A 22516-nucleotide genomic window follows, 5' to 3' on the forward strand; every position below is an offset into this window, starting at 1 on the left:
GTGAACTACATCTCCCGGCATGCACCGCGGCCGCCCGGCAACCTTCGCGCGGCTGGAAAACCGGGGCTCGCGCCCCGCGGAGGTGGTGGCGTTATGCTGTGGCCGGAGGTTCACCGCAGTTTGCCGCCCGGAGCTTTGTGCTGCCCTCGCTGTTCTCTGCGACAGCATGCCCCCATGAGCCAGCGCCCTGCATGACTCGGTGAGAAGGGAGCAGTGGGCACTATGGGTTCCCGTCAGGCACGGCCGCTGGCGCTGAGCGGGGCGGGCCGGGCCGCCGGCGTCCTCCACCCCTGTAGATGCAGGTTCTCACCTGTGTCTATAACTCACCCCAGGGTGAGTCTATGGCTGCTCTAGGTCCCTGTAGCGATTCGCTGTGTCAGCGTGAAATGTTGAGTTGCCAGTCGGGTTATTGACAGCCCTCCGAGTAAAGCGTTTGCACTGGGGTGTAGCTGCACCACAGTGAGTGCTGTGGTAACCGCTTGACAAATCCTGCATCAGAGGTGCTGAGGAAATTGTGATGCTGAGAAAAACAAACAGGCAAGGTGTCCCTGAGAGACAGCTCATGCACATGTGGAGACAAACAGGGGTTTCTGTTCTATCATCCACAGTAAAGTGTATGTGAAAAATACTGCAGAATTATATGTACTTTCCTCAAGGAAGATTGACATGAAACTTGGAAAAGATAAAAATGATGTTGCCACCAGTAGTCTGAGAACAGTCACTAACAAATTATTATAGGAGACAAAACCCAGATATGTCTCCAGGTACATCTGATGCCTCAGAAACCAAAGGTAGTCATTAGTACAGTAGAAGCATCCTATATCTGTTACTTCTAACAAATATGTGCTGCTCACTGATGCTGCATACATGAAGACAACCCACCTCACCTGACATTTTCTCTGTATTTTACCGGTACAGGACTTCAGCAGCGTCTGGGAGAATAGGGCTCTACACTGCTATTCTAAAAGCAGTAACAGAAAAAAATAACAAAAACTAGTGGGTTTTTTTGTTTGTTTGTTTTTTCAGAAGGTGCTTAATTAAGAGCCTAGGACTCCCCAGCCATAGTAACTGTGTACAGGTGTGGAACAACAGCTTCCAGCTGGTTGTCCATTGTGCAGAAGTTTTCATGCACTGATTGGACGGGTGGAAAGCACTGGCTGTATGTGCCATGTCTGGTGTCAGGGCACTGGGCTATGCATTAACTCTCACAGTAAAAATAGTGGAGGAAATCAAGTCGTCAAGACTATTGGGATCATTGTTAGATGATCATGCCTGGTGAAGTGGAGCATGTAGACGAAGCTGCTGACAGATCTCATTTAGCTCCTAAATCAGGAATTACAAGATTCTTCTGGCTCCACAAGTTAGAGGTAGCATGGATATTGCTTAACAGCAATTTTCAAATTCTCTTTCTTCAGGAAAATCTCTTCCCCTGCTTCATTACTGTTTTGCAAGTTACTTACAGACACTGCTCACTTAACTATTGTCCATACCTTTGTCAATTTAGAGAGCATATAAGAAATAATTCTGTCAAGAATAAGCCCAGTCACCAAGAGCTTGTAGTCACACATGGATGTGTAAGCTTCTGGGACTGTGCTGAGGTTCAACTGAAGAGTCACCTTCCAGTATAAAATTTGAGGAGTGCCTATAGAGGTCAACAGTTGTAAATGTAGGAAAGCATGTATATATCCTTTTGCTAAACAGTAGCAAAATCTGGAATCTCGCAGACCTGACTGCTGTTCAGAGAAGATTTGGGTGACATGAAGTCAGTTATCAACTCAATGTAATTTCTTTACTCATCAAAAGAACTTCACAGGGAAGGCAGGCCTGGAAGTTAATGGTAGTTGCTAGACAATTTCATGTGAGGAATGAGAAGCTGTTTTTCAGAGGGGTAATGCCCATGCCTCTAGGGAAGCAGAGACTGGGATCAATGCAGGTGTTCCACAGCTGAGGACATACAGATTGGACTAGACAGTCCCCTCTGGCTTTAAATCTACATGTGCATTTAGTATCTGATTCTTTGGGCATGGTTTCTGCTTGGTAATTTTATGGCTTCCTCCTAAGAATTTTAGCCAGGATGTACAGCAGGTAACATCTGGTCTGCAATTCCCCCAAGATGTATCATAACAACAGGGGTTACTGGGCAGCCAAGTCATGAAGTCTCATTTTTCTGAGGAGACAATAACTGTCAGTGCCACATGGAATCTTTGTTGCTTGGCTGGATGCTGACACAGTCCTGAGAGCCAGGAAGAAAATCTAGAGCTGATGTCTGTACAGTTGTCACCATGATCCCCACAGCATTTCAGCCATTTTCAATACAGAAGAAGACACTCTTCAGGATCAGAACTTCTGTGTTTTTTTCTGTTGTGCTGAGAAGCAGACAGCTGGTGTCCTGTCTGGGTAATAAATGGGAACCATGGATATGGTACAATCTGGATTTTGTCTGATTTCCACCTGTCACGAGGGCAGGCAGCATCTGCCACCTTTGCAGTTAGCATATTTGTTTTGGGTAAACAGAGCATTTGCTGATCAGTGTGACACAGTCACCAGATGGAGCTGTACCCTACAGCATTACAGGAATTTGATTTGATGTTTTTAAAATAATACCTCTTGTGACAGCTCTATTATTAGTATTTATTGGTAATCTGGTGATAGCATCTTTGCTTTACAAATGAGGCCTGACTTTAAGAACCTTAAGTCCCACTTGTCATCAATCACTTGTCATCAAATCCCACTTGTCATCTGGAGGAAAATGCATAAATTACCAAATCTGTGGCTCCAGGACTCCATGTCTGAACTTATGCTGCACATGGAGAACATAAAGAAGAAAACAGGGTGCCTCCAGCACTGTGGTCACGAGCTGCTCTTGCTCGAAAGAGAAAATCTCTCACTAGCTGAAGATCAGTCTCAAGAGCTGAAGATGCCATGTGACAGTAACTGAGACATTCACTTCTACGTAGTAGAAAGCAGCAAGAGGAGCATCCAGAGCTGTTATTAGCATTGTTTTAAAAGGGAAGAGATGCATAAAGAGCATAAGCAGAGAGAGCAAAGCTTTGTCAACAGTGTTGCACAGCACAGGGCGGTGGCCAGAAAACCTCAGCTCTCTTCTCATTCTCACTTTTCTTGATGGAACTCCAAGAAGGATGTCCGTTTCTGCAGTCAGGAGCAAAGCCCTCCATTTAGTATTATTAGGTACTTATACTAGGTATTAGGTATTAGTATTATTTAGGTATTTAGGCACAGATGCCTCTGAGCATGGGACAGAGCTGTGCCAGAGACTGCACACACAGGGAGCTGCTTGTGGGTACTCGGATTTGCCGCAGAGTATTTGTTCTGTCAAATGAGCATGTGAAGTACATGGGCAGTTAATGAAATGCAGGAGTGTCCCTGTTGCACTGAGTCATGCGTATGGAAATATTTATTCCTGTCCAAGGGTATTTGCAATATAGTCCCTGGAGTTGCAGCACTGGAGGCAGTTAGTCAAGCCCTAAAACAAGCTGTCCTTCGGTCATGTTGCAAAACCAGCTGAAGGGCAAAGGCAATCAGCTTTTGAATGGCAGCCTCAGCACAGCTCCAGGATGAAAACTCGAGGAGATGCAGGCAGAGATGCCAGGTGACTACTGCAGGTGGGGGAAATGGGTACAGATCCTATTCTCACCATTTACTGTCTGGCTTCCAAAGGCAGTCTCTGCAATCATGTGGTTTGCACACCTGCTCTTTCCTTTACTATCTCTGGAACCCACTGCCCAATTTCAACCAGCTATGAGCAAGATGTAGAGATTGCAAAGCTAATTGCCATCCAATGCTTTAGCAAAGATAGCGTTGCAGGAGGAAGGAGCCACTGTGTAAAAGAGGTAGAACTCAGCCCTGTTGCAGCTCATTCAGCAGCTGCCAACTGACCACTAGCTATGTGTGTGCTGTTGACCCAGCAACAACAGTGCCTATATGTAGGCACAGTGCATATATATAGGGGAGGAAGGAAAGGCTTCACTAAATTCATTGCTAAAAAATACCAAGTAGTTAATTTTTCTGAGTTTCTGAATCGTGATTCTGACCAAATGTGGGAGAAGATAACCCTGAAAAGAACCCAAAGAAAACGAAAGGTCAGTAGCCGTGCTGTTCTAGGCTTAAGTAGTAATTTTACGCCTTACATGATGTTTTGAAATGGGAACATGTTTTGAACCCTGCCATTTGAAAACATAATTCTACTAGAAACTGGACTGTGTTGGTTTTGCTGTTTACTGCTGAGGGTATTTCTCTTAGTTGCAGTGGGATGGGAGGTGAAGGCATCTTGTGCTCAGCTACTTGGCTGAGCACCTTCCCCTGCTCTAGGCCAGCCCGTGATTTTACGAACTGTGGCACATCTGCCCTGGGTCCCGGTCGGACCAAACCCACCCCGACACCAGCCTTCCGGCGTCCCCGGACCCCGCTGCGGCAGGGGGGCGCTCGCCTATCCCAAGGACACCCGCTGTCCCTGGGGAAGCCCTCTCTCAAGCGGCCTCCGGACCATCCGTCCTGCGGCCAGTGTCACCTCGACAGTCGCAGGGCGGGCTGCCGACGCTGGCAGCTCCAAGGGCGCGGCGGGGGTCTGAGGCCCGGCCCGCCCGGATCTTCTTCCCCTGTAACTGCTCCTCCCGGCCGGCAGGGGGCGGCACGCCAGTTCCCGGCAAGAGGGGTTGAAATGGGGGAAGCAGCTCTTCTCCCCGGCGCAGGCGTCTGCTCTCTGGGCGGAGGGGAGGTTACTGCGCACGCGTGAACTACCGGTGCCTGGGTGGGAAGGGCGCATGCGTGGCCGCACCCTGCGCATGCGTAGAGCGCTCTGCCGAGGCGGTAAGGGGAGGCAGCAGTGGTCCTGCGGGCAGCCATGAGTGGGTTCGGGGCTGTGGCGCCGCTTCCCGGGTCCTCGGCTGCGGCGGGCGGCCGGAAGGGCAGCAGCGACAGCCTAGAGAAGATCGACATGTCGCTCGGTGAGGAGAGCGCTGCTGTGGGGAGAGAGGGGAGGGGCGCGGGCTGAACCGACCGCCCCGGCCGGGTTGGGCGGCACAAACCGACGGGCTCTGTCGGTTACCGGCGGGGGTGGGACCAAAGGGAGGTGGCTGGAGCCAAGTCGGGCGGGGGCGCAGGACCACACCACAGTTACAGCGAGGCGAGGGGTGGAGTGCGAGGTTGTTTCGGGGACCCATCGTGGCGGGGACGGGAGGCGAGGCCCGGCTGTGTCCCAGGGAGCAGCAGAGCTCCCAGGGCTCTGGGCTGGGAGTTGCTGTCACTGGCTATGGTGGCGCGGGGTTTGGCGGGTTGAGTCCCCTTTGTTCCGTCTGGGTGTCCGGAGCAGGCCTAATACCCGGGGTGCTGCGTGCGTTAGGCACCAGCCAGGCCCTGCGGTGCTTGGGCCCTTTGCTGGGTGGCCCCTGGGGAGCGTTCCAGGACCTCACCTAGCGTTCATAATTGCAGGGGTGGGGTGGTTTTGTTGCCGCTCAGCTGGCTGTGACTCCTTCTTCTCAGGTTTGGAAGTCGGTAATGGCAGCTCTCCTTTGTAACTCCTTTGCAGTACTTTACCAGTCAGATCAAGCGTGATGTCGTGTCTACCACGTAGTTTCCTGTGACAATATACTCCTTTCTCTTCTGTCCTCCCATTGGTTGTGTGTGCTAGGAAGTGGCACAACCTCCTTAGGGATCTGCAGAGCTGTGTCTGAGAAACTGACATTCTCACTATATGTATTTCAGAGAGGGATCTCAGAACAGTTCTAGTCTGGTCTTGTGCACTGAGTTCCCTTAACAGCTGGGGACATATTTGGTGTGTTCCTGGAGTACTTGTTCCAGTGTAGTTTTATTAAAAAAAAAAGAAAACTTATTTTTATACGCTACAAGACTGTTCCATGATGCTACTGGAGTGTGTTGGGTGGTGGATACTCCCAGGAGACTCACTTCAAACAGAAAAATCATGGTGTGAACATTGTTAATGGTAGACTTAGCATTTGTGAACCAGCTTAAAATAAGTTTTGTATAATTTTTTCTTCTGTAGAGAACCCAGTGCAATTCTTTGCTTTGGCAATAGAGATGACTTGTGAAGTGATGTTTTGAGTTTTTCTGACTGGAGTAGCATTACAGTATTCACATAAATCTAGTTTTACTTGTAGCACATTGAGTCTGTATTTTCAAAGTTACCAAGATTAACAGAGTTACTGACTCTGAGTGGCTGGTTATGTTTTCATATGTTCTAATGTTTCTTGGCCAGGTTAACCTTTTGGTTAGCTACTGCTATGTGTCCTGGACACTGATTAATAGCAGATCACAACAGACTGTTGTGGTGTCATGGTGATGTTTTGTTGTGAGTGGGTATGTCCCTTCACTTGTTCAGATGCAAGGGTAGCTTGCATGAGAACTGTGACATCCATCACCACTTTCCGCAGGTCAAAGCTGCGTGGGCTTGTGTAAGGAAAGATGAGAGGCTGTCCCACCTCTCTGTGATACAGAATAAGAAAATGTCACATTAATCTTAAAATCTAGGTGTAACATTGAGTATTTTCTCATGTAGCAGTAAAGATTAAACCTGTTTTGTTGGGAATGTGTTATGTGCAACTCATCTGAAGCTAATCTTCCAGTTTGATACATTTCTCAGGTATCCTTCGTTTTCCCAAATAAGAGAGTAGCTGAAACTTAAGTTCTAAAGTTTAAAAAAAAATTACAACCCTGTGTGCAGCAATAGCTAACTTGCAAAAAAGGCATTTAAGATGGAACAGAGAAGCTGAAGCAAGGATCCATGCTCTCTGAACGTGGAGGTTTTGTATCTCAGGTACATTCTCTGCTCTAACAGTTTTGGAAGTTTTAGTTTTTATTTAACATCACTTTATTAATGGTGCTGTGTTTGGCTAAAGCTCCTGGTTGAGTACTGCTGTTGGCAGTGACAGTTTCTGCCATTTTGAAGTGGCTTTGGTTTCCTTTGTCATATAAAGAGGGTAGATTGGTAATCCTTGCTGCTTGGATGGTCCGTTTGGTAAAAAAGATTTTGTAGCAATCAAACCCTGAGTGACCTGTATTGGTATTCCTTGTCCTGCTAGGACTCTTCTGAACATTCAGTCATTTTTGCAGCAAAGTAAGCTCATTTCCTCTTAGCTTTACTTCAGCAGGATAGAAACCATTGGATAATTATGTTGTGATCTGTTTTACCCTGTCCAAGTCCATTTGAACTCTGTTAAACACAGTAACCCTGTTCCCATCTCTCCCTGGCTCAGAAAAGCATTTCCACATGTTTGTGGTAGCTCCCTGTTAAAACAATATGTTTATCAGTTGTGCTGCTCCCATGATCTAGATGCAATAAATGTAATTGACATCTTCCTTTATGGTATTTCTGTGAACAAGCTAACAATCAAATAGAAGCATGCTACATCTGTTGCTTTACTCTTATCTCCTACCAGATCAGTGAAGAAAATCCAATTGGTGTGGCATGATTTGCACTTGACAGACCTGCTGTTCACTTTTCATCTGTATATTATCTTACACTTATTCTGAAACAGATTAATAATTTGTTCAACATTGTTTCCCTGGACAGTAGGTTGATGATTGCTTTGCATTGCAGATAACCTGGGGAGGGAGAAATCTTGCTTGCTTTTTTTCCCTTCATCTTAACCTCGGTGAACATAGGAAGATAACTGATAGGCTCAGTTCTCTCTTATGTGGTTTTTCTTAACTAACTTTATGTGGAAGAACTAAGGCTTGAACTGACTGTATGGACTCTTCAAAGTCTCGGTGTGAGATGGAATTATCTTTTCTTTAAAGGTATACAAAAACTAATGGAGTCATTCAGTTTAAAATTTAATGATGGGCTGAATCCCATCATCTTTCAAGCCTGGATTTTCTGGAGGTATGCAACCACTTCTCTTTTGCTAGGTCATTATATTATAAAGCAAGTCTTATAATAAAACTAACAGGGATTGGGTGTTTTCTGGTGATAATGTTTCTGGAACCGTAACTTGTATGCGCTGGCTTTGCAGGATTAACTGGCCTGTTTCCCGTGACTCCAAGCTGTGAGGGTTTTTTCTTCAGAACTGGAATGTGTCTGCAGGACATAAATTTTTTATTTTCTTCTTACAGATGATATAATTAAACTGAACAAGAAAGAAGAGAGAAAGCAATATTCTCCCAAAATGAAAAGAGGGCTTCAGCAGAATCAAACTCGACAGTTCAGGGCACCAGGCTCGAAGTGGGGAACCCAACAGCAGAAAGGTGTGTATGCCAAACATGATCTAGATGCACAATTTGTTTTTTGAGGTGAAATGTAACCTAATGAAATGTGGGGATTGCCCTGGTCAATTCAGGTGTCTTTCAAATACTATTATATGCAATTTTTATTATAATTGACTTCTTTGTGATCCATTTATGTTTGGTTTTTGGTTCAGTGTGAGAAAGTCATTGACATGTTTGGCCCAAAGGGAACTGAAGTGCTTGAGGGACTCTGACTTGAGGAAGGATTGGCTTGCTTTTTTTTTTTTTTTTTTTTTTTTTTTTTTTAGTAATTTATTTATTTATTTTAATTTTGGAAATGGTGTTGATACTTGTCCTTTCTCAGAAATGAATAGAAAGAGTGCTTATGCCAATGCCTTCATATTAGGAAATACGGAGGACTTGCCAGAGCTCAGAGCTTTGTGCAACAGAGCCTTGTGCAACAGAGCCAGCATATTTATATTTGCTAAGAAGAATTCTCTTAGCAGGTCTCCCTAAAACACCTGTTACTGCAGACTGTAACACTGGGTCTGGGATGCATAAATGTGTAGTGTAGACTGTCTGAATTGGCTTTGTTAAGAGTTTGGGATGGAGAAGAAGAGCCTTGTCAGCCTTCTTAAGCCAGTGTTTTTACAATGGAATATAGAAATACAAATAGGCAGGGAGTGAGAAGAGGCAAAGCGCACAATAATAGCTTTACTGTAGATTCCCTGAGTAACAGATAAACAGAAGTCATATCCTCAGATGATTCCCAGGTTTTAGTCCAGACATGTCCAGAACTTGCTTGAAGTATAAACTGGTTTTGCTTATATTTAATATTTCAAAGTATCTGTTTAGCTCTGGATTATCAAAATATGGAAGAGTACTGTCTAATCAGAAAGCTGACCACCTCAATACGGGCTAATTAAGTGTTTAATATATGTAATTTCTTGTTCAGTAACATTCATTTAAAACAAATAACACATCTGTCTGGTGTATTCAGTGATCCCCATTTTATCGTTGTCTTGCTTAATGTTTGTTGAAGCAACAGCTTGTTGCTAGCATCTTAGACCCAAATATCTTTGGGGATCAGTGCAGTGTTGTGTTGATCAGGGCTCAGAGGAAGTTTGGGTTTTATACAGGCCAACATGGCAGTGTTACTTGTGCGTCTTCAGTAGATTGGTGACTGCAGGAAAATATTTTGCATCTGTCAGCCTGAGTGTAAAATTACTTGTGTAGGTGAAGCGTGTAAGTGAATTTAAGTTGCAGATTATCAAATGTGGAGGCTTCTATTTATGGCTGCAGTTGTTAAAAGCAATTGTGATCTGAAGGGTCACAAAAGAAGCAAGTAACAGAATTTGGAATTTTAGGAGGAACTTGAGCTGCAGATACTAAACTAAATACAACTGTCTTGGCAGTTACTTTTCTCTCTTGGGACCTTCTCTCCTAGCCTGCCCTTGCCTGCCCTTTTTCTAGGAAAAAGATGACTCTTTTTTTCTTTTTTTTTTTTTTTTTTCTTTTTTTTTCTTTAAATTGCCAGATTCATGACATGCTGAAACATTGTGAACTTCTTTAACTTCTTCAGCTTTAACTTCTCTCCCTTGTACAGCTCCACACATTTTCATTTGAAAGCAAACCTCTTTTATATTGTTTTTTGAGCAGAAGGTGTAATTGAATAGTTCTTCTGAGCAGTTTAGTTATTAGTAGCTTATGACCAATAGATTTGTTGCTGCTCCATTGCCATGGAAGCTATTCTGATAAGTAGCAAATCCTGTGTTGTTTGTGGATAGCAACGGAAACCACAGATGATCAGCAGCATTCAATTCCTTGTGGTTTTAGAATCATCTGCCAAACTCTCTGGAAAGAAGCGAGGAACTTGAGCTGGGAGTCTTTTCAGCTTTTGGTGGAAGAAACAGAGAGGGGAACATTGTTCATATAAATAAAGGTTGTCATTGGTGATACAGAAAATGCAAGTGCACAAAACCTGTGCAGCCTGAGCTAACTTAGAGGTTGTCATTCATTTGAGCAGAGTTTGGTCCAGAGAGCTTATAAGGTCCTTTTTAGCCAAAGTAACCCTGTTTCTCTGCTTTTCTATTTGAAAAGCATTTGCTAACCACCCACAAAATGCAGGTACATAGCAGCTTCACCATGGCAGACTTATCAAAGCTGGGTTCTGATCGATGGCTAACCTCATGTGACAGCTCATGTCTCATGGAGAAACACAGATTTATTATTGATGCTATGAAGTCAGATATGTCAAATCGAGATGTGTCTGTTGCTGTTAAGCTGACACCTTAGTCTTACTTTCTCGAGGTCTGAGGTTTTAGGGGGGATGATACTTGGGGATAAAACTAAAGCATGGTCTGTATTCATAATGTGAAGTTAAATGGCTCCAGACAGGGTTAACCAAAGCCTTGTAACTGGAGATTTGAGGTGTTTATACTGCAGACCTCAAACTTACAAGCCTTTTATATTCAAAGGCTGGTTTAATTCTCAGTTTTATCTGAACTGCTGTGCAGACTTCTGATTGAAAACACTTTAAATGTGATGTCATTCATATGCTGCTTAGTATGGTTTTGTGGGCCAATTGCTATGTTCTTTTTTTTTAAAGTCATGTCTTGGGAACCACTGATGTAAATAAATAAGCTTTGAAGTTGCCTTTTTTTTCCCTTTTAAATTGAACTGGTAATTTAAAGTTTGCTAAATGGGTAGGCAGCTGGGGTTTTGTTTTGGTTTGCTTTTGTGTTATTCAGCGCTTAATGAAATTCCATTTTTTAGTATTTTGGTATTTTTCTATGTCAGAATGACTAAGTCATCCCTGTAGGCATGTCAAATAACAGATTTTCAGCAGAAATTAATGAAATGAACTAAAGCAACACTAGGATCTGTATGAGAAGCTGATTATTCTTGTGCTAGAGCTTGGGCCAAACCTGCTAGAATAACTGAATGACCAAATTGTCTTTGAGTGTAATGATAGCTTCTGCTCTAAGGGCTTCAAGTGTGCAGCCAAATAACTTCCATTGCCGGTGTAGCATTGTAAAGCAATAAGCTTTTTCTTTCAATAAGGATTGTTGAACTCTCCATATTTGTTGCAGGTTATGGTATAAATCGTTTGGGACGCAGAAAGAAGATAGCAGGGAAGAAGCGTTCTTACGGAGTTGTAACTGGCTTGGCAGCCAAGAAAGCAATGGGTTCACGCAAAGGAATTAGTCCTCTGAACAGGCAGCCACTTAGTGAGAAGGTAATTAATGCAGTTCTAGTGGTTTATTTAAGAACAGATTAAAACACGAAGCATAGTGTCTTCAGAAGAGTGCTACTGAATAGAAAATGGAGACAATCTGGTGCAAATTTTTTTAAATTACGAATGTGTTAGCTGAGTTCTTGCTTGTTTTAAAGGGAGTGGTTAATGACTAGGTTTGAAACTTTTAACTCTAAACTAGGTTGGAAGTCATTAAAGTTGAAGTACAGATGTATATTGTGCAAGTATGGAGGTAGTTACTGTATTTTTATGAGAAAAGCTTACTTAATAGGATTTCTTGCCTTTGCATTGCAGTGATTCAACCAAAATGCAGGTGTTAAGCATGTGCCTGTTACAAAAATGGAAGCTTTTGCAAAATACGTCACTCCATCCGTAGGCTGCCTCTTCTGCACTCCTCCAGTGCATTGGTGCCTGCTCCATCTCATTCAATATTGTAGAACAGGGACTGCTTTTGCATTTGTGAAGAAAAAACATTTTTAAAGATGTGTGAAGTGTGTACTTTGTCAGTTCGGGGAAATACAGGAATTAAAAAGTAACTGCCGAGCTTTGGGGGTTTTGTGTTGATTCCCCCCTCACACACACCACCACCCCCCCCCGGTAATGAGTGGAATATAGAATTCATGAAAGTGTAGAAGTTGTTTTCAAATTGTACTAGGCTGCAAAAGGTAGGATAGGCTAAATGTATTCTATATGCAGTTTGTAAATGGGAATTGAAGGAGAAGTGTTTGTGTGTATGCAGTACATGCATGCTATATATATTTGTTGGTTTTTAAGAATGCACAGCGGTATTACCCAGTTTTGAAAAAGAAAACAAACCTGCGGAGACAATCTGAAATGCAGAGAAAACAAGCTCCAGCCCTAAGGAGGCATGCCCTGCTAAACAGAAGGTAAAATACCAAGTCTGCTTTCTGAACTCTCCTTGCCAACTTCCCATAGGGAGTCTTGCTTGATAGGAGTGAGTCAAAGAGAAGATGGTAGATACCAGCAGTAGTAATACGGTCAAGACTGCCATGTATGTGAAGTTCTACAAATCTAGAAGCCAAGCATGGAACAAACAGCATCCCAATACAAAGCCAGATATTTTATTACCATGTAAAACACTCAGGAATGCCTGTGTTTGTGAGCACCTAGCATACTGCCTTCATTTAAGTCATAGGCAGCCTATACTGAAATGGCCAGTACGGATTTTAGTAGCTTTGAAGTGATAGCCATGGTTTAGTGAACTTCCTAAAGAAAATACCTTTGTGGAAGCTGATGCCATCTTCAGTTTCATAGAACCTATTGCATTTTTTGCTTGTGCTGGAATTAACATGTCTGTTATAAACTGCATTTTAACTGGTGTCCATGATGAAAATTTTCACCGAGTGACTTTATTGTGGAAACTCTTAACAAACTTTCTTTATACAAATCAAGTTGCTTCTTGGTTTTCATCTAATCAGCAATGTTTAAAGTGCTGGAGGATACCGAGTGAAGTACAAAACTGAACTAATAACCATACTGTCCTATGACATAATAGTACTAGGCTTCTGTGCAGCAGGAGTATTTTTTTCCCCTGTATGAGTACTGTGTTTTGTTCCTGATCGAGGCGGAGCTTACTGCAATTGAAATGTTCTGCCTCAAAGAGGCAGCATTGCAGGTGTCCTTAAGGTTGTATTGGGCACTTTCCTCTCATACACTGTAGTTGCTCCAAGATGTTACCTGTGGAGCCTTTAATAACTATATTTTAATAAAAATTACAGGAATAATGCGTTGTCAGCTTTTGCCAGAATTGGAAACAAACTAAATCAGCAGAAAGAGACTCGTCAAGCAACTTTCCTGTTTAGAAGGGGCCTGAAGGTAATAAAAATCACTGAAAATGACGCTAACAAAAAAAAGTGCCACAGGTTCTAAGCTAACCTATAACACTGGTATTAATGAACTAACTTTGAATGTTAGATCAGAGTAGAAACTTCAGGTGGATTAGGAAATAGCTACTGGTTCTTCTAGGGAAGTGTACTTGTTGCCTTTAGTTACTGTAATCTACTGAGTATTGCTTCCTGTTCCAGTGTAGCTGGATTGTTCAGAGGGCCATGGAACTCATTAGTGTTTGAGGATGGTTGCAGAGTATTAATTTTTCCTTTTAAAAGGTCAATGTTAGCACTTTGCAGCTTTCAAAAGTTGCTTTCAGGTGAATATAGGAGAAGCATATTTTAGAATCTGATTATGGTTGGGGGAGGATTAGTTACATGAGGTTATTTATTTTTGTTGTTTGAGTTGTTAGTTACTTAAGGATTTTTTATTTTTTTTTTAGTTATTTTGAATAAGATCAAGAGAACAGAGTGTGCAGTGAATGATAAGTGGTGTTTTCAGTTTGCCCTCATTCTGTATCTGCCATTGTTGTGACTGTAAGTAGCTGCTGTATTCCAGCCACACAGATTGTAGAATTGCAGACAGGGTCAGGAGGAAGAAAAATAAAACAAAAGTCCTTTAAAACAGCTGTGAGTGTGTATTGGATATTATGTATGTTAACATTGATCAGATTAGGAGCTAACCAGGTTTTTCTCACTGGCCTCGTAAGGTTTTGGTGTATCTTGATACAGCATATGTTTGCTGACATAGTCTTCCAAAATGTTTCCATCTTTTTATTGGTGAAGTTACTGTCATTAACAGTTTTGTATAAAATCATTGTGTTCTTAAGTTCTTTCCAGTGTCTTGCAAGGGTAATAGGATAGTTATTTTTTAGGATAGATAGGGTAGGTCTTTAAAGTCCCTGTAAAATGCAGCTGTTTTTGTCCAGAGTGTACAAATGGTTTTAAACTTCTGGTTTTGAACTTCTCTATTTCCAGCTGCTAAAATAGGAGTCGAAACAGTATTCAAATCCAGTGTCTGTTGATGTGTTTTCAGGTACAAGCCCAAGTGCAGTCAACAGATGATCTTGATAATCAGATAGTAAAGAGAACTCGTCAGTAAGTATGTAATTTGTAAAACTTCAGTTTAGTTACTGGTATGAGTCTCATTTTAGCTCTGCCTTCCGGGTTATGATAATTGAATGGTTTTTCTTTTACCCTGTATGCATATCAACTGAGTGACAGTGATCCTTCCCCTATTCTCAGTTATTTCCTAAATTATATTCTAATTTAACCAGGAGGAGTTTGGTTTTGCTTAAGACATTTGCAGGAATAAAGGGGAAAGAGGGAGCTTCAGAGGATCAGAGTAGTCTACCAGTTGTGAATACTGCATAGACTGGAAATAAAAAATCAAATGTTAGTGTTCTCCTGATCTCTTAATGTAATTTCCATTTTATTGAGTACACATATAAGCCTATGAAACAGTTTGGAAATAAACAAAGCAGGTCACAGGTGGACACTCAACTCTCCCCACACATATTCTTCCCATATTGTTCCATGCTTGCTAGGCTCTTCACAACTTTATTGGTAACACAACAGGCTGAGTAAGCAGTGTATGCCACAGACCTGAATCTGTCACCTGTTTGATTTGCTGTGAGCACCATTTTAGTCCCATCTGTGACAAGGAAATTGAATATTTTTTTAAAAAAAACAACAACACAACATTTCAGTCAGTGCTGCAGTTCTAGTACACCTAGTGTACGCCAGTGTGTAATGTAGCACTCACCTGAATAGGTTTAGAGAGTGTGAAAGATAAAAGAATCAATAGCCAAACTTCTTGTAGATTGTTCGACTGCATGTGGTCTTTGCACTGCCCTATATTTTGAAAGCTTGCACGTTCTTTACTAGCCCAGTGTTTTGGATACGCATTTAAAGATATTCTGACTTAAATTTCTGTATTTTTTTGTAAGTGACTTCTGTGTTTTCCATCTAGATGGCGAACTTCTACCACAACTGGAGGGATTCTGACTGTGTCTATTGACAACCCAGGAGCCATCATAACCCCAATGTGAGTTTTCAAAAAAGTTCTGAAATGTTTTTAGCTTAACCAAAATTGCTGGTCTGGGCCATTCAGCAAGTTCCTTGCAGGTAGTATTTCAGATGACCTCAAGGTCACAGCTTCTTGAGAAGACTTTAAGTCTGGCACCCCTCTGAGTGTTTCTGAACACTGTTTGAATAATATCACAGCTGGATTTCACAAGACGTATCCCAGTTAGGAGCTTGATGTTGTGTATAGAGTCAAAGAGTGGCGGGCTGGTAAATTTTCACCTTGTCTGTCTCTTCCCAATTAGATTGTATTGCAGCTGTTTTGTGTGAAAAGGAATGAGCATCTAGTTGATGAGTGATGGTAATAGTTCCTCTGTGATTCATAAAAATAGTTCTGGAATTGTGCTTAAGGAAAGCATTACTGTCTTTGTCTTTAGGAAGTTGATGGTACTGTTGTTTCATGAGGTGTTTTATTTTAAAGTAGCCTTTTGCATTAGTAGCATTTTAATTTTTTTGTATTTACGGGAATCCTTAACTCCAAATTATGTGTTTGTCAGAAGGAGTGAGAGGTAAAAGATTACTTCCTGTCATGACACTCGCTATCTGATTACAGTAACAAATGGTACCTTTTTATAGTTCTGCATGAACTTTTACCTTCTTGAATTTGTACCTTTCAGCTATTCAGCTACTCAGATCGAATGGCTTGACGAAAAATTCATACATATATCAGCATTAAGGTTTTACTACATAAAACATATATTCACTCTGTCCTTTGTACCATTCTTCTTTCACAGTTCCCCAAAATTGCGATTAACTCGTACTCCTGTGCCACCATTTCTGATGAAGAGAGACCAATCTGAAGAGAAGAAGATTCCCAAAGGGGTTCCATTGCAGTTTGATATTAATAGTGTTGGAAAACAGGTAAATGCATTTTCATTGCTTAACTGTGGAAACAGTTTCAAGACAGATGAAAGCCAGTGAGCCAGGCACTTTCCACCTAGACTCACTAGTGACAGGAAGAGGGAACTAGTGACTACTTGTTTCCACTTCCAGTTCTTTCACTAACTTGCTATGTAACTTCATACAAGTAACTAAACTCACTGTTCCTGTTCGTCTAGTTCATGTCTTGCGTGCTCACATGTTTTAAATGGGATTTAAAATGTTGAATATTTCTAAAAGCCTTCTTGTGTTCCCGCAGTGCTTGAATCAGCAACTGTGCATAATTCAGGGATGAGTTGTTTTCAGTTGTGTAACCTGCATAGAACCCCAGCAGCTGAATTTATAAAGCAACTTTTGCTATGCATCTAGGGGAAAAAAATCAAATGTAATGATGTAAACGCTTAAAGATGGACAATTTTTCACAAGTTTCATGACGACAGATGATTTGGTGCAGAAATCTTGCTTCTATCATTGAAAGAATTCTTACAGGGTGACCGTTAGATGCTGCTTTTGTAATTGGCTCCTTCTTGCCAGCTGTAGAAAAATACATGGGCTCAGGGCATCAAGCTGGATTTTTTCCTTCCATAAATAAGCAGTATGGTAAAAAAGGCCTACTAGTATACTGTAACATTAATTGAACTTTTGGACTAGACTCCAGTCTACTGTATCAGATGGATGGACTGGAAAGCAGCCCTGCATTAACGTAGTTAAATTGCTGCATTTGTTGAAGTTGCATGGAAACTATGTGGGGAAAATTAGTTTAGTGGAAGTTCCCGCTTTCAGTCTGTCTGTCCTCAATTTAACTTGCAGTATTTTGAGCAGACATTGTCTTGACATTGTGTACCATGTGGTTTTAGTGAATTCTGAGAAATGAGAAATGCTAGCTCTTGATGTATAGTCCAATCTGATTTTTAAATGGTGTGGGGAAATGATGAAATCAAATCAAACCATTTTTTTATCCAAGTGAGGCTATTAAGAAATCGTGTGATGATACAGAATGAGTGGAAAAAAATATTGTTGCCTCTCATACTTTGATTAAATTAACCTAATGTTTTTTAAGACTATAGTTAAATTATTTTATTTCTCAGACAGGGATGACGTTGAATGAACGTTTTGGGATCCTGAAGGAACAAAGAACAGCACTGTCTCAGAACAAAGGGAGCCGTTTTGTAACAGTGGGCTAACCTGACAGATGGACTTGAGCACTGATCCCACCTACCTAAGAAATGGAGATAGAAGTGGGCAGAAGTATACAGCACACATCACTGAAATTCTCTGGACTTCATGCTGAGATGGTGGCAAGAGTTTTCTCTCTTTATTACTTTGAATAGTAAAAGACATGATGTCCTGAGAGGGGGAAAGTGGGGAAACTGATCTGCTGGAGTGGCACCATCACCTGGCTGGAAAGGATTCTGTGGCCCAGCTGACAACAAACACTGATTTTGGTTCTTGTAACCAAAATACAAAAATCTTAAAAGTTTTTTGTTTTGTTTTTGTTTTTTGTTTATTTGTTTGATTTGGGTTGTGGTGGGTTTTTTTTCTTGTTGTTGTTTTTGTTTGGATTTTCTTTTTGGTTTTGGTTTTTTTTTTTATTTAGGAGTGCTCAGTGTCTATTCTTTGACCCCTCTGTCACAAGAAAGGTTGTATGTTTCATTGCAAACCCCATTTTAGGGTTTTTTAGGGACTGCTTATAAACTTCCCTGTGGGCTGCAGTTTGGCACAGAGCCTCAGTCCATGAATACTTCGGTAGTGATGTAGTGGCATTTTTTTATGGGAGCATTGGTTGGATTTCTTTGTGGTTTTGAAGTTCAGGTTTTTTCCTTTCTTGAAAACTACATGTTTTGCATCCTCACTTTCACAAATAAAGCTGTTAGTTGAGATATCCAAAATATGAAATTGGGATGGAGACTATTCTACTCTTATCCTTAAAAGTGGTCCAGATTGCAGTGGAGGAATACTGCACAGGCAGTATGAGAGTAATTTATATTACAAATAGCTTAATCTCATTATCCTCCTCTGTAAATGGAGTATGTCTGTCTCCTATTTTTTCTTAAACTTTTGTTGTTTCTTTTTGTAACCTTTTTCACAAATTTAATGCAATAACTTTGAAATTTTGAATTACATAGGAATAAATGCAACCATGCACGAGAAAGCCAGTGGTATGGTAGAATTCCTTATCCTCCCCAGAGACAGGATTCTCATTTTGCATTCCTTGCCCCAGAGGGTTTTCTCTGGCTCTTGGAAATAGCCAGAGGCAAGCAATCTAATGGCACTTGTTTGTGTATACCAAAGAGAGGAAAGATGTGAAGCTGATCAGAAGTGGTCAGATATCTTAAAATTGTCTGGAACTGGGGAATGTTGCTGGAAGAAAGCCTTCGGTTTGCCGGCACATGCAATGCGTTAAGCCAGGACCATGTAGTTGTTGCTTTACGTTTAGCTTTGTGCATCATGATCTGCAGGATGGTAACAGCTGGGGCATCCTCAGTCTGAATTTGTATGATCCATAAAAATGAGGCACCTGTCAGAATTGCTTCCAGATCAGGAGCTTAACAGTGTTTTATAGCAATGAGATTTAGGTACAGTCAGGCAAAAGAACAACTGGCTTGCTGTATCCAGAAATGTTCATCCTCAGTCTGAATTTGTATGATCCATAAAACTGAGGCACCTGTTCAGAATTGCTTCCAGATCAGGAACTTAACAGTGTTCTATAGCAATGAGATTTAGGTACAGTCAGGCAAAAGAACAACTGGCTTGCTGTATCCAGAAATGTTCAGTGTTTGAAGTGGGTTTAATTCCTTTTATTGTTCTTCAGGAACTTACATTTGCCTTCTTAGAGTTGGTTTCCTTGCATTTTTGTCTCAAATTCCAAGTTAACTGACATTTACCAGGAACTTCAATGTTGAAGAACGTTTGACATTAGAAGGGCTTTTGTATAGCAGTTTTAAAGTCAAGAGTGCATCCTGATACTATATAGTACTTAAACCCTTATTTTTAATGTTGAAAAATATACCTTAGGAGAAGCAAACTAATTGTAATGGTGTTAAGGGTTGGTTGGGGTTTGTTTTTTTTTTTTCTGTTAATTACTAGTAGGAAATTGGGTTTTTTAAAAAATGTCCCACTGTTAGAATTGGAGTAGATAAAGTGTTGTCAGTCACCCTGTTTCAGTGTATACTTTCTTTGATGTGCCAGGATGCAACGAAAATAACATTTTTTTTGCATCAACATAGATGCAAAACACTGATGCAGTGCATCAAAAAATGCTAGTTTGTATTTAATGAGAAGATGTGTTACACTATACCTTTTGGTATTTTTCAGAGAAGTTATTACATTGGATCTATTCTGAAGCTGTTAATTTTTTTTTTTAATAAAAAGTTACAGGTTTCATATTGTCTTGTTCCTGTTATAACTACCTGAGCAGTATATTGGTTATGTGAATTTTGTGATATCCTTCAAGGGGTTCTTAATAATTAGATTCTTATTAAATGTTCTGAAGAACATACCAGAAAGGAGGCTCACTTGAGGAGGGCTCACATTCGTTGCCCAGCTTAATATCCTGAAAATGAAGCACTTCTTGGAGTGGCACTGTACAAACTTTCATTTAAATGTTGTATTTATGTATTTTTTCAGTAGCACCATCTACTGTAGTGGTTTGGTGTGATTATAGAACCAGATCCCTGACTCGGTCAGACCAAGCGCTGGTTTCATGTTGCTGTGACATACCTTGCTAGTGAGAAGTGACTGTCACCTGAACCTCGGGTTACAAGATGGGTGTCAACACCCTGAGAAAACAGCCACCACCTGTGGTTCTGAGTGCAGGCTTGTGCCAGCACTGGAAGTGCTGCTGCTTATTGGAAGTGCAGGAAGAAAATGCTGCCTGTAAATATGTTCGATAAGTTATTGATGAGGAAGAGTGTTCACAGCCTTTGCTCTTCCTTACCAGCTCAAGCCTGCACACTTGCCAGCTTCCCGCAGCAGTTCCAGCATGCAAGCGCATCAGTGCTTGCCCAGACCAAGATTGGCGTTTATTTGGACGTTGCAAAGTGTGCAGCCTTTTAGGGACTGATGACATCGAGTTGAACACGATCCAGTCAGTACTCTTCCCACCTAGTTCAATCCCTGCGATCTCCCCTTGGTTTGCTGCTGGAACGGGCCTATGCTCAGGAGCTGGTGAGAGGTCAGAAGGGGTCCGGGCACAGCAGCCATGGCCGAGGGGCGGTGCGCGCCCCCGCACGACACATTACCCCCAGTCGGACCCACAAAGCGGATGTGCCGCGTTATTTTCAGGAGCTGCCGTTCCTGTGCGCGCAGGTGGTTAGCCGCGCATGCGCATACCCTGCTCCCTCCCAGCCGGTCCCCGGGCTTCCCCGCGCCTGCGCAGGGGCGCGCAAAGCCGGAGCAGTAGCAGCGACGGTGGCAGTGGTGGTGGTGGCGGCGGAGGGGGCGAAATGGCGGCCACGGTGCTGGCGGCGCCGGAGGGCGGTTCCGCCGTGATGCAAGCGGGAAACGCGGCGGCTTGTACTCCGCCACCAGGTCCTTCGGGTCCCGGTTCGTGGAACCGCTCCTTGGACCGAGCCTTAGAAGAAGCGGCGGCCAGCGGTACCCTCAGTCTGAGCGGCAGGAAGCTCCGTGACTACCCGCGGGCCAGCGCCGCCAACCACGACCTCAGCGACACCACCCAGGCTGGTGAGGGACGCGGCGCTGCAGGGAGCGAGACGGCGGGGACGGGGGGTCGGGGAAACGCCTTGCCGTGCCTCCGCGAGCACCTCAGGGCTGGGGGCAGCCGGCGTGTGGGGGTCTAGCGGCTCCCCATGAGAGAGGGCTCGGGAGGGCTGCCTGTCCCGTCCCGCCCCGCCCCGTTCCAGGAAGGGTGCTGGGGTGGGAGGGTGACAGTCCCCCGCCAGAATTGAAGCTGAGTTGGTCAATTCGCTGTCGCTCCAGTAAATTCAAGCTGGGTGTATGAAGATGAGGAATATCCTCAGTGGATGTTTGGAGGTGTTCCCCCCCCGCCGCGAGTTTGTCTTTGAAAGTGCGTGTGTGTGCGGAGGGGGATTCCCGCAGCGAAGCGATGCTTGGCATGTTTCTTAATTTGGGCCGTTTCTCCTTCACCCCTTAGCCTCCTCCCTTCGCCCTCCGCCCTTCCTCTCCTCGGCTGGGACAGGATGGAGGAGCTGTTGCAGGGTACTCCTCCTTCCTCTGCCCGCCGTCGGTCTGGCCGATGAAATCTCTTCATTTATTGGGTTTTTTTTTTCTTTGTCGTCTCCACTTTAGAGGTGTTTCCCTTGTTGGAGGCTGTTTTTAAAAGAGTTATGAGGCTTTTCTGAATACTGCTGATCCCTGATGCGGTTTTAGCCACACATGTTCTTGTTCTGATGTAGCTGCATGTGATTGTGTGTGCATATGTACACGGGTCTATGGACCCTACCCATCTCGTCTTGTGCTGTTGACAGGGGAAACCAACTTTCCAAGAAGGGCTGTCACGTGTGCATACACTAAAGACAACTGTTTCTTGTGCTCTTATGCTTCTGTTATTGTCATTTCTGACAGCCATAAGCAAGATATGAAAGGTACTGTAGACAGAATCACATGCCTTTTTTTTTTCTCCTGCCTCATATGGATAAAAATATTAAGTATTTTTAAGAAACAATTTACAAGGTACAGTAAGCAGTAGGGCTCGTTTTTTCTCTGCGCTCCTCAGTGTAGTCATAGGAATAGACTAAAAACTAATATACTTTCCCTGGAAGCACCTTGATCATAAGCAAGAAACACGTTTGTGGAGTGTGTTTACATATTACTGTATTGAATAGGGAGAGGAGACTTGGGAATCAGTGAGAGTTTGTGCAGGATGTAGGAGTTTTCGTAATGCATTCTATAGAGCAAATTTAGTTTATGTTTATTTTGATAGTGTAGTTGTATACATGAAGTAAAAGCAGTTTTAAAGGGTGCCAGCATGCCTTTTGTAGCTTCGATTACTTCCTATGCTGTCATTCAGATTTTTTGGTGGTTTATGTGGAGTTGTAGCTTAGGAGCTTGGAAATAAACTCTGGACATCAGTTTTTGAAAGTTACCATGTCTGTTAGAAAGTGTATTGATACACTGTCAACTAAGTACTTCAAAATGGAGCCTTCTTTAAAACTGTCTGACTTTATAGTCTGTCCTGTCACACCCTACTTACGCAAAAATCTGTCACTAATAAAAATAAACAAAAAAAAAATCAAACCAAACCTTGAGACAACTGTGGTTTGCTTGATAT

At 42.6% G+C, this 22516-nt stretch overlaps 2 protein-coding genes across 16 annotated transcripts in view; both read left to right on the forward strand.

The window, feature by feature from the left end:
- Positions 1–180: 180 nt before the first annotated feature.
- On the forward strand, positions 181–17747 carry FYTTD1 (forty-two-three domain containing 1). Of its 4 annotated transcripts, none has more exons than XM_061452233.1 (9): positions 181–199; positions 8089–8220; positions 11292–11437; positions 12230–12342; positions 13195–13291; positions 14339–14400; positions 15275–15349; positions 16122–16248; positions 17355–17747. In XM_061452233.1, exons 2-9 carry the CDS (start codon positions 8142–8144, stop codon positions 17448–17450), a joined length of 795 nt encoding a protein of 264 aa, XP_061308217.1. In that variant the 5' UTR covers positions 181–199; positions 8089–8141; the 3' UTR covers positions 17451–17747. The 4 variants fall into 4 exon arrangements, with proteins under 4 accessions (XP_061308217.1, XP_061308216.1, XP_061308214.1 ...); XM_061452232.1 differs by lacking the exon at positions 181–199 and adding an exon at positions 3968–4100; XM_061452230.1 differs by lacking the exon at positions 181–199 and adding an exon at positions 4758–4964 and having other exon boundaries at positions 17359–17747.
- Positions 17748–20668: 2921 nt separating this feature from the next.
- Positions 20669–22516, forward strand: part of LRCH3 (leucine rich repeats and calponin homology domain containing 3) — a 68667-nt gene continuing 66819 nt past the window's right edge. For 4 of the 12 annotated variants that reach the window (XR_009743148.1, XM_061452265.1, XM_061452269.1 and 1 more), the window contains exon 1: positions 20670–20949. Coding sequence is in view for 11 of the 12 variants with exons in the window: in XM_061452265.1 (XP_061308249.1) it covers positions 20712–20949 (238 nt within the window). In the remaining variant the exon portion in view is untranslated. Of the gene's footprint in view, positions 20950–22516 lie in introns of all 12 variants that reach the window. The other 8 variants (XM_061452263.1, XM_061452267.1, XM_061452266.1 and 5 more) reach the window with 3 other exon arrangements.

Source organism: Pezoporus flaviventris, unplaced genomic scaffold, assembly GCF_033815535.1.
Source record: "Pezoporus flaviventris isolate CSIRO_AGI_PZ_B2104156 unplaced genomic scaffold, CSIRO_AGI_Pfla_v1 ptg000013l, whole genome shotgun sequence".
Taxonomy (NCBI): Eukaryota; Metazoa; Chordata; class Aves; order Psittaciformes; family Psittacidae; genus Pezoporus; species Pezoporus flaviventris.